Raw genomic sequence first — 15,762 nt, 5'->3', positions numbered from 1 at the left:
TTTTACTAGCCTTTTAAAAGAGTGAAGGGGCATCTGTACTTATCCCCGAGATGCCTTTTCATAAGAAAAAAATACATCACAGTTAAATTTCATATTTCATATGAGGGCACTTAAGATAGCAATCCACAGAATAGGAACTTTTATGTCTTCCAAGTGAATTCACACAGACTTGTCCATGGATTTGCATTTGACCCCCACAAATAGGTCAAGAGCTCATCCAAGCTTTATCCCTATTGGACCAATGTCACTCTGGAGGGGAGGTGGTTTCATTCTCCTCTTTGGAAGTGAATTCAATGAGAAAGCTCCTGTCTCACTTGGCAGTACAAATTCCTAATTCATGCCTGTGCCCAAGGAGCTTAGCTGGGGGCCTGATTCTTGTCCTGCAACTGTGGTGAGATGCTCTGGGACCGACTGGCTCTGGTGACAAGTGATTCAGGAGGTAAAGTGAGATCGCCGGCTGCCTCACTGGAGGGCAGTTGGTCCCAACACCTGTTCTTTTAATTGAAAGGTAACCAAATTAAGTTATTAGAAAAAATCATTTGGGGGCTAAGGAGACAGCATAATAGTTATGCCAAAGGCTTTTTCTGCCTGAGCTCTCAGGTTTAATCCCCAGCACCACCATAAGTCACAGCTAAGCAGTGCTCAGACTCTACCTCCCCATACTCATTAAAATAAATAAGTATTTAAAAACATGATTTTCTACAATGAGTTCTACATTCAGGCTTCAAAATCATCACACACGTTAAAAAATGTAATAATTATTAATCCTTACTTGTTTTCCAGAACTGTACCCACCATCCCTGCCAGCAAGGCGATCTTTCACCAGTTGGCGCAAAGCAGTGAGAGCAGCATCGACTATGGCTTCACTAGTCCTGCCACCTATAGGAAGACAGGGGATGTCAGATAAACAGGAAATGGGTGGGCTCTGTAAAAAGACTTGCACCTTCAGATTTGTTGGCTTCATCTGCAGCTCAAATTTACCACCCGCAATTTTAGTATAGAGGCATTTTCTCCCTAGAATGCATTCTGCATGTGAAAAACCAGTTTTCTCTTAATAGATTTTCTCACTTACAAATGCCATTTACCATGAGAGTTAGCCACAAATGTTTACTGAACATATATTCAAATTAACAAGAAGCTTACTATCTAGTTAAGAAAATAGGGAAGTTTCTAAACACCATTTCCCAAATGATAAAAGCCGCCACAACAAAAGTATCTCTTTGAGATAACAAAAAAACAGAAAAGATATACAGGAAAGTAACTCAAATCTCCCCAGGTTCAATCCCCCGCACCACCATAACAGTGCTCTTGGTAAAACAGAGCTGAACAGTGCTCTTGGTAAAAAAAAAAAAAAAAAAAAAAAAAAAGAAAAGAAAAACAAATCTCCGTCTTGCTTACAATGCTATCATGTCAAATTTTCGGATTCTGTGGCTGAACTTACTACTAATAAGTTACAAACCTTGTACTAAAACAGAACAATGAAGGACTGGGAAGTAGCTAAGTGGCGAGAGGACTGGACTTGACTCACATGGGGAGATGGAATCCCAACCCGTGACTGCATGCACCAGAGCGACGCTTTGGCTTGTCACTCGACCGTGTCTCATGTGAAACTCTCTCATATGTTTATAAAAATGTGATAATGATAAGAGTCTCCCCAAATCTTTCTGTTCAAGACTTAGGGGGCTATGTTTCAAAAGTGTAAGGAGAATATATTCCAGGAGATCTTCAAAGCAGAAAGACAAAACTCCAAAAAAAAAAAAATTCCTTCAGCTTTGTAGAATTTCATCTTTCACTCAGTCTTTTTTCTTGAGATTTTTCTAACCAAACTGCTCAGAAAGAGGAAAACTGAGATCATAGTAGACTTAGTGGCACACAGAATGTGTTTACATCATCACATACTACACCTTGGACAATAGCAAGTGTGTTACCTTTTATTGTTTGTTTTACTGATTTATTATTGGATAGAGACAGAGAGAAATTGAGAGGGAAGGGGAATATAGAGGGAGAGAGAGGGTGGGGATAGATAGGATAATGGCTATGGAAACATATTCTCATGCTTGAGGCTCCAAAGTTGCAGGTTCAGTCCCCTGCACCACCATAATCTGGTTGAGGGGGAGGAGGGGGAGAGGGAAAAGGAGGGACAGAGGGGGGGAGGGGACAGAGAGATACCTGCATCCCTGATTCCCCACTTGTGAAGCTTTATCCTGCAGGTGGGAAACAGGGGCTTGAACTTTGATCTGATCCTTGTGAACTGTAATGTGTGTGCTTAAGCAGGTGCGCCAATGCCTGGCCCCATGTTCTAATACAAAAACCAGCAATTCCTTCTGTACAGGGTCAGGCAGCCATTATCTTTTAGGCTTTGTAGGCCTTACTGTCTGCTGCAGCTACACAATTTTGCTGGGCTTAAGTGATGAGGCCAGCAGTTCACACTCCACAGATTCAACATTCCTATTCACTTTCCTTTTTTTTTCTTCTAGAACATTTTCTTGATCAGTGCGATACAAGGCAAAATACAATGTGCAAAATACAAAAAGTACAAACTACAATGTTTTGCTATATTGTGATGTAGAATCTCCTTCCTACCACCCCCAACCATAGAAGCTCATTCTCTTCATATAGAGCATTTAAAAACAAGCAAATGTTAGACACTAAAATTAGTACCTTAAATGTCCCATATAATGAAATCTTAAACACAGAACCAGTCAACTGGCTCATGTTGGTGCCAGGGACTAAACTTGGGGCCTTGCAGACTCAGGCATAACCTATGCACTATCTTCTTTGTCCCTAATTACCTTTGTGGTTTATCTTAATTAAAATAGGATTACTCCATAAAAGAACAGGGTAACTAAAAAGTTAGCTTTGAGACTCTAGAGTCAGAATTCTCTTTTTACCTCACTAATCCACATCAGATACTTTACATTTTTACAACACGGGATAATTTTGTGGTACTTATTTATCATAACAGTTTAGAAGATTAAAACCAACTGTAATAATTAACTATGTGTTTATGTAAGGTGTAAATTTATGGGAAGAATACCACAAATTAACGTCAGAAGACAATTTACACTACTTTCAAATTCCAGAGTCTTTTTTTTCCCCCCACATGGATACGCTAAGACCCTTTTTGTAGAACAGAGGAAAGAGAAATTAGAACAAAATACTTGTATAACTTTACTAAGTAAATGGCATTTAGAAAATTACAACAAGACAAGAAGGCAGCAGAACATAATGCATAACAAAAGATATTTTACCTGTTATAATGTTTATTCAATTTTTGGAATCCAGAAGAGGGAGGAATATTCTATCCCATGTTATAAATGAAGAAATTTGGAGACAAAGGAACTGAGAAACGTGTTGAAAGTAGAGGTAACAAGTTACAGTATCTTGGGAGTTAGGAAAAGTCCTCACCCTGATAATCCTCTGCTCTATTTTTGTTGGATCCAAAAATCTTGATGGTAGGAAATCCCTGGACACCGTACTGACCTCCCAGGGACTGGTGCTTATCTGCATTCACTGCGCCAACTTTCACAACACCCTGTGGAAAAAGAACAGAAATGTTCACTTTTCTTTAAAAAAAAAAAATTGTATTTATTTCACGAGAGCAGCCAGTACACCAAACCAGTACAAGAGAGGGGAGGACCGAACTGGGAGTCTCAGGCACCTTAGTCATGTTTTCTGCTATGCTGAGCTATTTCCCTAGCCGTATTCCTCAACTGAAGCAGAAACTGGTCATCTGATTCATGCCAGTTCAGAGAGGAGATAAGTTAAGGATAGGCTTAGGTATAGAAACAGAATCACTGAGGACTTAATTCCCAACTGAAATGATGGCTGACAAGCAAGTTAGTCCCATAAAGGAAACACTACAGCTTCTGGAATCATCAGGACTTGATGACATAACAACTGCCCAAGAAACAAAATTAAGAAAGCCCAACATAAACACTACAGTGTAGGGCCCGAGAGGTGGCACACAGAGCGGGACACTGGACTTGGAAGCATGGGTTCTCAAGTCTAGTATCTGGCATCCCATGTGTTTATGTGTTAATGTTATGTTTATGTCAGTGTGATGCACTGGTTCTAATAAACAAAATCTTTAAAAAAAAATTCCTGCACAACTATCCCAGTTCGAGCCCTCGGCTCCCTACCTGCAGGGGAATCGCTTCACAAACGGTGAAGCAGGTCTGCATGTGTCTATCTTTCTCTCCCCCTCTCTGTCTTCTCTCTCCATTTCTCTGTCCCATTCAACAATGACATTAGTAATAATAACTACAACAATAAAAAAAAATCATAGTGTAGGGTTGAGAGATAGCACAACAGTAACATACATGTTACATCCCCAGCACCACTAACAGGGAACACTGAGTCCTGCTCTGGTCATAAAAATAAACCAAACCAAAACAAAAAATATACTGTTTATTAACCTGTTGTTTCTACATGATTTCAGCACTAGAACAGGGTTTTGGACAACAATACGTCAACTGGCTTTTTATCAGACACCAAGCCCATTTGTACACTTATTTAAACAGGTACAGACCAATGATGGTGGGCACAGAGACTTACTTTTAAAGCACTAGCTGCTTTCTTCCACTCTGGTGTTAACCTCTGACAGTGGCCACACCTTTTAGGAGATGAAAACACAAAGTGTCAGTTAGTCTGTTATCTCCCATTCAAAAAAAAGCATCCAAGAAGACCACAGACACTAAGAGAGAGATCCGGAAGGAGAGACCACAGTACTGAAACCCCTCCCCCCCACACCACAACCCCGCTCATGGTGGTGGTGGTGTCAAGACTTGAACTCAGGTTGTCTATGGTGAAGCATGTATACTTCCAGGTGAGCTATATCACTGGCCTGAAAATAACTTTCAACATCAATGTCAAGCAGTATAAAGTCAGATAAAAGTGTCACAGATATAAAAGTATAGAATACCCTCTATCTGACTCAGAAGTCTTCAAACAAAAGTTTGCTCCAAACCAAAAGTTTGGAGCTCTGTGACTTCTGATGGCAAAAAAACACCCTCTATTTTCATTAGTCAGCATGTCAAATTTATGATTCCATTAACTATAAATATTAACAACATAATTTAGTCATACTTCTAATTATTTCAGGAATAAAAGTCACAGCCATTTGCTTAGCGCCATGTGCAGTAGCTTCAAGAATCATTCAGGGAGTCGGGCTGTAGCGCAGAGGGTTAAGCACAGGTGGCGCAAAGCACAAGGACCGGCATAAGGATCCCGGTTCGAACCCTGGCTCCCCACCTGCAGGGGAGTCGCTTCACAGGCGGTGAAGCAGGTCTGCAGGTGTCTATCTTTCTCTCCTCCTCTCTGTCTTCCCCTCCTCTCTCCATTTCTCTCTGTCCTATCCAACAATGACAACAACAATAATAACCACAACAATAAAACAACAAGGGCAACAAAAGGGAATAAATAAATAAAAATATTTAAAAAAAAAGAATAATTCAAACTCATTACTAACTTCAGAATTATGGGTGGCTAGGTGCTAGAACTGCTGCTGGATCTTGTAGTTATGTAAGTACATATAGATGTACTTCAATATTTTGTTGATTTTTTTCAATATTTTAGGTTTCCTTTGTGATGCTATATGCTCTACTTTACCCTACATGCTATTTTATTCTAGGAAGGGATTCTAAGGCCTTCACACCAAACTGCTAAAGTCCAAGCACAAAAAGTTTAGGGGAGTTGGGCGGTAGTGCGGCAGGTTAAGCGCAGGTGGTGAGAAGCACATGGACCAGCCATAAGGATCCTGGTTCGAGCCCCCGGCTCCCCACCTGCAGGGGAGTTGCTTCACAGGTGGTGAAGCAGGTCTGAAGGTGTCTTTTTCTCCCCCTCCTCGTTCCATTTCTCTCTGTCCTATCCAACAACAAAGACATCAATAATAATAACAGTAACTACAACAATAAAAAACCAATAAAGGCAACAAAAAAATAAGTATTAAAAGAGAGAGCTCTTTCCTGCTTGTCTTTAGAAGTCTCATAAAGAACTCTTAAAAAAAAAAAAAAGTTTAGGGGTCCGGGCAGTAGTGCAGCGGGTTAAGTGCACATGGCACAAAGCGCAAGGACTGGCTTAAGGATCCCGGTCCGAGTACCCAACTCCTCACCTGTAGGGGCATCGCTTCACAAGTGGTGAAGCAGGTCTACAGGTGTCTTATCTTTCTCTCCCCCTCCTCTCTCCATTTCTCTCTGTCCTACCCATCAACAACAGCTATAATAACAATAAATGAACAAATGCAACAAGGGCAACAAAAATGGGAAAAATGGCCTCCAGGAGCAGAGGATTTGTGGTGTAGGCACCAAGCCACAGAAATACCGGATTCGTGGTGTAGGCACCAAGCCACAGAAATACCCCTGGAGGCAAAAAAAAAAAAAAAAGAAGTTTAAAAGTGTCTGTTCTAAGTAGACATTCTCATCAAGAACAATGAAGCACAACTCTACCTGTGTGACAGCAGACATTCTCATCAAGAACAATGAAGCACAACTCTACCTGTGTGACAGTAACAATTATCTACCAGGTCCCAATCCTGTCTTATCAATTATGCTGTCAAGTGTAGCTTTGTAGTGCCCCCCAAACAACGTGAATGACTCATGCCATGGATGATAAGAATCTTGATGTATAAAAACTATGCATTAAGAAAGCAGAAGAAAAAAACTACACAAAAAGATCTAACAGTTTAACAGTTTGCACACTACAATTTGTACATTTAGTACTGTGAACTCTCATTTGGATTTGGCAAACAAAAACCAAATAGATTAAAAAAAAAAATCTCAAAACAAATAGTATTCACAGTGTGAACACATAAATGCTTAAAGTAAAAGGTTTTGCTTTAATTTGCTACACAATGTTAAGTGCAAGAGTCCATGAGGACTGGTATTAAGTTTCCAAAACTCAGTAGCAGGTCTTCCAAAAAGAAAAAAGTAATAGGGGAAAACCCTTCATCAGGCATACCCTAAAATGAGCCCACTTAGGTAAGAAAATTACGCAGAGACTATCACGCCTGAGGCTCCAAAATCCTGGCACCACCCTAAGTAAAGAAAATCTTTATGTGAGGCCAGGAGGCATGGTCGACACCTAAAAAGACTATTCTGGGGGTGGTGGCGCCCCTGGTTAAGCACACAAGCTCCAATGTGCAAAAACCTAGGTTTGAGACCCCACTCCCCATCTGCAGGAGGGGAAGCTTCATGAGCAATGAAGCAAATGCTGCAGGTGTCTCTCCCTCTCTCCTCTCAATTTAACTGTCCTAGCAAAAAAAAAAAAAAAAAGAAAAAGAAAAAAGCTACCAGTAGAGGTGAAACCCCTTCCCTTTTTTTTAGGCCAGGGATAGACAGCATAATGGTTATGCAAAGAGACTCTCATGCCTGAGGTTCCAAAGTCCCAGGGTTCAATCCCCTGTACCATCACAAACCAGAGCTGCTTAGTGCTCCAGGGAGGAAAAAAAAAAATTATGAGAAAGATAGGAAGAGAGAGAAAAAGAACCAGACATCACTCTGGCACGTGTGCTACCAGGGGGACTGAACTCGGAACCTCATGGCTGATAGCCTACCAGACCACCAGAGGTGAATTCCTTGTGCAGGTACAGAGCCCCATGAATGATGCTGGTGGCAAAAAAAGCAACCAACCAAACAAGACTATTGTGGATCTCAGATCACCATGCAGCTCCTGTAAGACACACACAGCTGGCTGGTGCTAGGTGGCTTCTCTGAGTACCGAGGGCCTCCAATCAATGTTTATAGCAGGGACTGTCTCTTGCATAGTCTGCTCCACTTCCACCAATCTTCTATTTGTTGGGTTTTTGTTTTATTTGGTGTCAAAAATATTTTATCCACATGAACAATGCAATTATATTCTGACTATATACCTCCACGTACTACTAATTTCAATGGGAATTACACTGCTTCCCCACCCCACCCACAGTGAATATAAAGAAATAGAATGTATTCCAAACTAAACTACCTTTTAAGATGACACTGATTGTTTCTGGAATCAACCCTCTTTTATACATACATATATCTATTTATTTTCCCTTTTTGTTGACCTTGTTGTTTTTTATTGTTGTTATTGATGTCGTCATTGTTAGATAGGACAGAGAGAAATGGAGAGAGGAGGGGAAGACAGAGGGGGAGAGAAAGATAGACACCTGCAGACCTGCTTCATCACCTGTGAAACGACTCCCCTGCAGGTGGGGAGCCAGAGGTTCAAACCAGGATCCTTATGCTGGTCCTTAAGCTTCACGACACCTGTGCTTAACCTGCTGTGCTACCATCCGACTCCCCCTAATCTTTAATTTAAGGAGAGACATACACGCAGGAGTGCACTGCTGCATGATAAGCAGCATGGAATATCATATCCAAAGCCTTATAGATATAAATCCTGAGCTCTAATATTAAGTCACCTCCCTGGTGACTCCTCTCTAATTCTTTAATGTGAGTGTTTAACCAGGTGGACCACTGCCTGGCCCCTCTCTAACTCTTTTAACCAAGTACACTAGGTAAATCCAGGTGGATGAATGAAGTCACACTTTCATAGAGCATTCCGCCAAATTTTATAAAGTATCATAAAGGTCTAGCAACTATTTTATAATACTTACCATGGAGCATAGAATTCTACAAGCCACAAACTATTACTCTGAATAACTTCTTGGTTGAAATTCGATGGAGTTAATTCAATGACATCATCACTAGAGGAATACAGCCCATTCACCGATAGAAAGAAGGTACAGGCCACCAGACCTGAAGTGACAACAAAAAGCACACCATTAGTGGCAGTTTATGCTCTGACGGCAAAGAGGGCAGCTAGTGTTTCCTTCAACTAGCCATGGCCCTTCACACAGGAGGGTCAGGATCCTCCACATCTTCCTACAGCTGTTGGAATCCCTAGAGTTTAATTCCTGCCTGCATTGCTAAGCAAGGCTAACAAGACAGTCTGCCCACTCAACTCGAGTTATTAATTATAAAAAAAAAAAAAAAAAAGTCGTCGGGCGGTAGCATAACGGGTTAAGCGCACATGGCAAAAAAAAAAAAAAAAATCAGTACTTTGGAAACACATTGAAAAACTGGAACTTGACATCTAGCTTTGTGACTGGGTAATCCACACTATTTATTCCTTCCACGACTTTACAAGAACTTTGCCTAACTAAACATCGGAACTTTTAGTCATTCAGCAAAACAAATGGTTGTTAAATTGTTATACGCAGTATGTGAGACCAGTGTTTTTCTAAGGTAGGTGTCTGTGCATGTCATCTTAAATCACAATTTAAATGCTTACTTAATAAATAGAATCTGGAAGATCTCAAATGGAAAGTTTCTAAGCACCACCTCCCCCCACCCCCAGAGGACTTCTTTTTGAAGGCGTGTGCACCAACAGCATTCTGATTTGTGAAATCCTCCACCTGGACTCGCACAGAACTTTCACCTATACTACGTCACTTGATATTTCACAGCGTTACTGACTAGACGACAGAAATAATCTGTATTTTGTAAAGAAAGAAGCCAAGACAGAATGAGGTCAAGTGGCCAGTCTATGGTCAGATCGTGTTGGTGGCTCTCTAAGCTGCATTTCCAAGTTTCCTCCATTCACCCATGTTGTTTTCTCAGTGCTCAAGAGAAAAAGGTATAGGATGCCAGGAACATGAAGAAATAATCACACTCTTCAAGTATACTGTGTTTGAATTATATTGTTAAGACTGTAAGAAAACCATGGTTTTAATAAAAGGTAATGGTGCCCAGGGTGGAGGGGGGTAGCTCACCCTATAGGTGAGTCTGAACAAAGTCCCAGCACAACATGAGAGCAACAGGGGGGAGAGCGGGGTTGGGGGATGCAAAGGGGAGAACCCCAGGGACAGTGGAGGGGTGCTGGTGGAATAGCTCCCTCTCCAAAAGATTTAAAACATGCCATTTTGGTAGCATGCATGTACATGATCTAGACCATGCCACCCCACAAAATACTATGACACAATACTACTAAAGGATTAACGCGGGGGCAGTCCGGCGGTAGTGCAGCCGGTTAAGCGCACGTGGCACAAAGCGAGCACAAGGACTGGCCTAAGGATCCTGGTTTGAGCCCCTCCCCACCTGCAGGGGAGTCCCTTCACAAGTGGTGAAGCAGGTCTGTAGCTGTCTGTCTTTCTGTCCCCCTGTCTTCCCTTCCTCTCTCCATTTCTCTCTGTCCTATCCAACAACGACAACAATAACTACAATAAAAAAACAAGGACAACAAAAGGGAATAAGTAAATATATTTTAAAAAGGACGCAGGGCATGTGATCAGATTTGCTTTTGACAAAGTGTCTTCTGGCTACAACGTGGGCAGTGTCCCGTAAACCAAGGGAAAGAATAGGTGGCAGTAACACATGCCATAGGAAAGTCAGGCAGGAAAGACTGTGATCAGATATAATGACAGGTCACTAGGACCCCTGAAAGTGAAAACAAGCAGGAGGCAGTTTACAAAGAGTAGAGTAAGAGCTATACTGACCATTCTTTACACAAGTTTATTTTTTCCCCTTTTGTTGCCCTTGTTGTTTATCATTGTTATTGTTGTTGGATAGGACAGAGAGAAATGGAGAGAGGAGGGGAAGACAGAGAAGGGGAGAGAAAGATAGACACCTGCTTCACCGCCTGTGAAGTGACCTCCCTGCAGGTGGGGAGCCGGGGGCTCGAATCGGGATCCTTACGCCGGTCCTTGTGCATCACACCGTGAGTGCTTAACCCGCTGCACTACTGCCCAGCCCCTACAAGTTTATTATAAATGAGAGGGAGCAAGAGAATAAAGGGTAGAAGGAAGTTTTATTTTATTTTTATTTATTTGTTTGTTTATTTCAGTCTCTAGGGATATCACTGAGGCTCAGTGCCTGCACTACGAATCCACTGCTCCTGGAGGCCATTTTTTCCCTTTGTTGCTCATTATTATTACTGTTGTTGTCACTGGATAGGACAGAGAAATCAAGAGAGGAGGGGAAAACAGAGAGGGGTAAGAAAGACAGTCACCTGCAGACCTGCTTCAGTGCTGGTGAAGTAACCCCCCTGCAGGTGGGGGCCTAAGACTCGAACTGTCCTTTTGCCAGTCCTTGCACTTCATGCCAAGTGCGCTTAATCCGCTGCGCTACCTACCATCTGGCTCCCCTAGCAAGTTTTATTTTTTAAGATGGGAGTGATTTGAATATGAAAAAGAAGAAATAGCATGCCAAGCTGGAGAGGTTAATGATAAAGCAGAGGGAATAGCAAAACAAAGTAACAGAGTTAGGAGGGGAGGGAGCCCAGAAGCAGTGATAGGATGACCTCCTCCATTCTGCAGGATGGGAAAAGGTGAATGCGATAGAGTAAGGCCAACCACGGGGGTTCCCAGTGAGTGCTGGTCAACATGGCATCATCACTCACATGGACCACCCCCCACAACTTTTACACTGACAGATGTACTGTAAGTATAAAGTATATCAAAACAAATTTTACTTTTTTTTTCCTTTTATAAATGTATCTACTAGAAAAATTTAAATTACAGCTATGGTTACCAGCAGTGCTGGTGACTGAACTTGAGACCTCTTGCATTCTAGTCCTGTGTGCTACTAATGCATATATTTCCCTGGTCCCAAATCTTATTTCTATTGGATGGTGTCCCTCAATAATCTTTTCATTGCTGCAAAAAACATTTACAGTTTGATATATTTATCAAAGCAAGTTAGTAAGATCCTATGCAGATATGGTCCTAATTCTTAATAAGTTTGGTCCTGGATAGTCCTCTAGGGAGACCCACTACTTAGAAGTTCTTTGGTTTTTGGTTGTTGTTGTTTTTTTGCAAAACTTGATACAACTCCAATACACGGCACTCACTGGAAATTTTCGGTAACAGAAAAGTCAAATGCAGCCCCAGAGGTGGCACAGTAGTTACAGTGCTGGACTTGGATGCATGAGATATGGAGTTCAATCCCCAGCAGAGCATATGCCAGAGTGATGTTTTGGTCTTTCTCTCCCTTTGTCTCTTTTGTGAAATAAATAATAAAATAAATTTTAAAAAGTGAAAGAGATATCTATTTAAAAGAAAGAATGACAACAACAATAATAATTACAACAACAATAAAAAAACAGCAAGGGCAACAAAAGGTAAAATACAGAAAAATATAAAAATTAAAAAAAGAATGACCTATTAATATTTTGGTGAATTTTTTTTACTTCTGTATGCAATATGAAATTTTAAAAACTTCACTATGTTTATACATGACACTTTATTATAGATTTCCCTTTATAACTTCTCAAACTCAAATTAAGTTCTTTCCCTTCTCTTGCCAATCAGGGATGGGAATAGGGATATTTTCTCTTCTTCAGGTGGTTACAAGAAAGCTTAAGTCACCATAGGGATGGATTGTTACTTTTACTTCAAGAATATACTTCCATTCCATGCAAATGTCATGTCTTCGAACATGGGTTGCAGTGGTGAGGAGGATGGAACCTGGAACTTTGGAGCCTCCGCATGACAGTCTCTTTGCATAACCATTACGCTATCTACCTCCCGCCCTTTGGCCAACTTTTTTAAGTAGAGAGGGAAAGATACCACAGCACCAAAGTCACCTCCATCCCTCAAGGTGGGAGCCTGACTTGAACCCAGGTTACCAGTGTGGCAAAACAAGTAAACTATCTTATCAGTCTGCTTGCTTCTATTAATGATGGTGAACTTCTGATTGCCTTTGCATGGTTCTCCCAAGAGATATATAGCTCTTGAATAGAAGTGTCTTCATACAACAATGAGATATCACTTCACTCCTGTGAGAATGTCATACATCAGAAAAGGTAACAGCAGCAAATGCTGGAGAGGGTGTGGGGTCAAAGAAACCCTCCTGCACTGCTGGTGGGAATGTCAATTGGTCCAGCCTCTGTGGAGAACAGTCTGGAGAACTCTCAGAAGGCTAGAAATGGACCTACCCTATGACCCTGCAATTCCTCTCCTGGGGATATATCCTAAGGAACCCAACACATCCATCCAAAAAGATCTGTGTACACATATGTTCTTGGCAGCACAATTTGTAATAGCCAAAACCTGGAAGCAACCCAGGTGTCCAACAACAGATGAGTGGCTGAACAAGTTGTGGTATATATACACAATGGAATACTACTCAGCTGTAAAAAATGGTGACTTCACCGTTTTCAGCCGATCTTGGATAGACCTTGAAAAAATAATGTTGAGTGAAATAAGTCAGAAACAGAAGGATGAATATGGGATGATCTCATTCTCAGGCAGAAGTTGAAAAAAAGATCAGAAAAGAAAACACAAGTAGAACCTAAAATGGAATTGGCGTATTGCACTAAAGTAAAAGACTCTGGGGGTGGGTGTGGGGAGGAAAAAAAAAAGAAAGAAATGTCTTCATAAACGTTCCAGATGACAACTCCTTAAAGGGGAATATAAACTAGTACAGATAGAAGGAAATCAAACACAACTTAGAAAAAGATTGAAAAAGATGTGTAGGGGCCAGGTGGTGGTGCAACTGGTTAAGTGCACACATTACAGTGAACAAGGTCTCAGGTTCAAGCCCCTGGTCCCCACCTGCAGGGAGAAAGCTACACAGGTATTGAAGCAGGGTTGCAGGTATCTCTTTCTCTTTCCCTCCCTACCTCCCTCTCCTTTCAATTTCTCTCTATCCAATTAAAAAAATAAAAGTTGTGTGAAATTCAGGCACATAAATGCACCTCTCCTCAAAAACCAAACCAAACAAAACAAACAAAAACCAACCTCAACGGAACAGAAAACCCTGGACCCACATAAGACTAAAGTAGGTCAGTGGCGACCAATAATGCTGTTCCTGAAATTCCCATCGACAGCCCACTCACTGATAATGAGGACCAATGGGAAACTGGAACATCCAAGCGTCTACAATCTCTGGAAGCAGATGGTTTGGCCATCTGTGGCTGCCCATTATTCCTTCACAGTCGTTAAGGATGCTATAAATCCACAGCCATAATATCTCTGTCCCACATCTACTAGCAAGAGTACAGGATCCCAAAGCGGCCATCGAGAAACCAGGAGGGCTCCCCCCAAAAGGCTGACAGACTGCATTAAGATCATGAGGGAACTGACACTCTTTTAAAGCTCAGTCTGCTATCACTAGCACCCCAGCCCAGCCCACTACAGCCAGCATGTGTGCCTAGCTCACTCTGTATCAACTCAAGCCCGGAGTCAGTCACTCGCTCCCAGTCCCTGCTAGTCAACGCCGGGGAGGGAAGGCTGGGGTCTGGATGGAGAGCTCACGGCTGGTGGCGAGGTCCTCTCAACTTGACCACCTGTAATTTCTAAAACAGACATCGACATCTTTCGCGGAACACAGTCTGGGTTGGATTTAGTTTTCAGAAGCTCGGTTACAGTTAAAACCCTCCCACCCCACCCCCGCCCTGCACCCTTGCACCCCCAGCCCCGTGGCAGGGGAGGCACTGTGCGTGCTCTTCCTTCCAGAGGCTGGCTTCGGGCTGTGTCTGCACGTTTCCCGCTGCCCCCTCTAAGCGGGGGGCTTGGAGGGTTCTCTGTACACGCTCAGGCCTGGCAACCAGCCCACACTGAGCCCGGCGCCCCCTTTTTAGGTTGCACCCCCAATGCCCGTAACCTCCTCCGGGACTGTGCCCTAAGTGGTCTGCCTCCGCGGCTCCTCCGCGGCTCTCCATCCCCGGGCCTGGCGGCCAGCCCGCCCGGGTGGTCCCCGCAGCCCCGGGTTCGAGCACCGCCTCCGCCCCAGCTCCTCGCGCACCCACTACCGTGCCCTCTCCCCCCCCCCAAGCCTGAAATCCCGCAGGGCCGCTTCCACCAAGGGCTGCTCCCCCTCAGCTGCCTTTCCCCTTGGGGGTCTCCCGACTACCCTCAGAGCTCTCCCCGTCGTCGCCCTCGTGGGCCGGGCCCGCACGCCCCTAGTCCAGCGCGGGCTCCGCGAAGGCCCCGCGCGCACCCACCCGCTACCGGACCGAAGCCCCGCAGTGGAAGATCACGGCCTCCCAGGCTGCTCCCCCGCAGCAGGAGCCCCGCGCCTACCGATCACGGGGAGAGCCATGCCGAGCGTCCGAGCAGCCGCACACTCAGCCCTCGCCTCAGCTCCGTCGCCGCGCCGCGCCCCCGCCACCGCCCCAAGTCCCGCCTTCAGTCCGCGAGGCAGGTTCGGGTCGGCGCGGCGGAGGCGGGCCGGAAGACGGTCGCCAAGCCGTGGCCGCGTTTCATTGGTTCTGGAAGATGTCTCTCATTTACATGCCCAATGGGAGACGGCCGGGTAGAGGTTACCGGTTTGGTTTTTTTTTTTCTTTCTCTGGGGAGGGCGAGAGGCGGAAGGAGGGACTTGGGGGGGGGGGCGGGACTGACCAGCCTCTACTTCCCAAGTGTCGCGCAAATCATCCCTCTCTGTCTTGGGCTGTTGCTGCTTTTCTTGCTGCAGAGTTCAGATTGGTTTTCCTTATCACTGTAGAGGGGGTCACTTACTCTCTCTCTTCCCCTTTCCTCTCACTTTAATCCCCTATTCCATCACCCCAGGCCCCCACTCTCTTTATCCCCAGGGATCATAACTTTCTTTGGGCCCATCAGTGCATCTGCTAATTTATTAGATGACATGTTTTTGTGCCCAGACAAGTATGCAGTTACAAGCAACAACACAAACACGCGCTTGCTAAGCACATACTGTTTATAACAATGTCACGATTTATTTTGCTGAATTACTTTATTGCTTTATTTTTATGTTAGATTTATTTTATTCTTCTTACGAGAGCACTGCTCAGCTCTGATTTATGGTGGTACTGGGGATT

General features: G+C 43.5%; 1 protein-coding gene across 1 annotated transcript in view; it reads right to left on the bottom strand.

Annotated features, from left to right (window-relative positions):
- The window catches only part of PDIA6 (protein disulfide isomerase family A member 6), a 28,015-nt gene extending 12,855 nt beyond the window's left edge, over positions 1–15,160 (bottom strand). Inside the window, exons 1-5 of the mRNA XM_007529842.3 lie at positions 15,005–15,160; positions 8,597–8,738; positions 4,558–4,615; positions 3,409–3,535; positions 773–879 (exon numbers count right to left, since the gene is read on the bottom strand). Coding sequence (XP_007529904.1) covers positions 773–879; positions 3,409–3,535; positions 4,558–4,615; positions 8,597–8,738; positions 15,005–15,023 — 453 coding nt within the window. The 5' untranslated portion in view covers positions 15,024–15,160. The remainder of the gene's footprint in view (positions 1–772; positions 880–3,408; positions 3,536–4,557; positions 4,616–8,596; positions 8,739–15,004) is intronic.
- Between the last annotated feature and the right edge of the window lie 602 nt (positions 15,161–15,762).

This window comes from Erinaceus europaeus, chromosome 3 (genome assembly GCF_950295315.1).
Source record: "Erinaceus europaeus chromosome 3, mEriEur2.1, whole genome shotgun sequence".
NCBI classification, from domain to species: Eukaryota; Metazoa; Chordata; class Mammalia; order Eulipotyphla; family Erinaceidae; genus Erinaceus; species Erinaceus europaeus.
The sequence above is the reverse complement of the archived record's forward strand: the minus strand, read 5'-3'. Positions and strand labels throughout refer to the sequence as shown.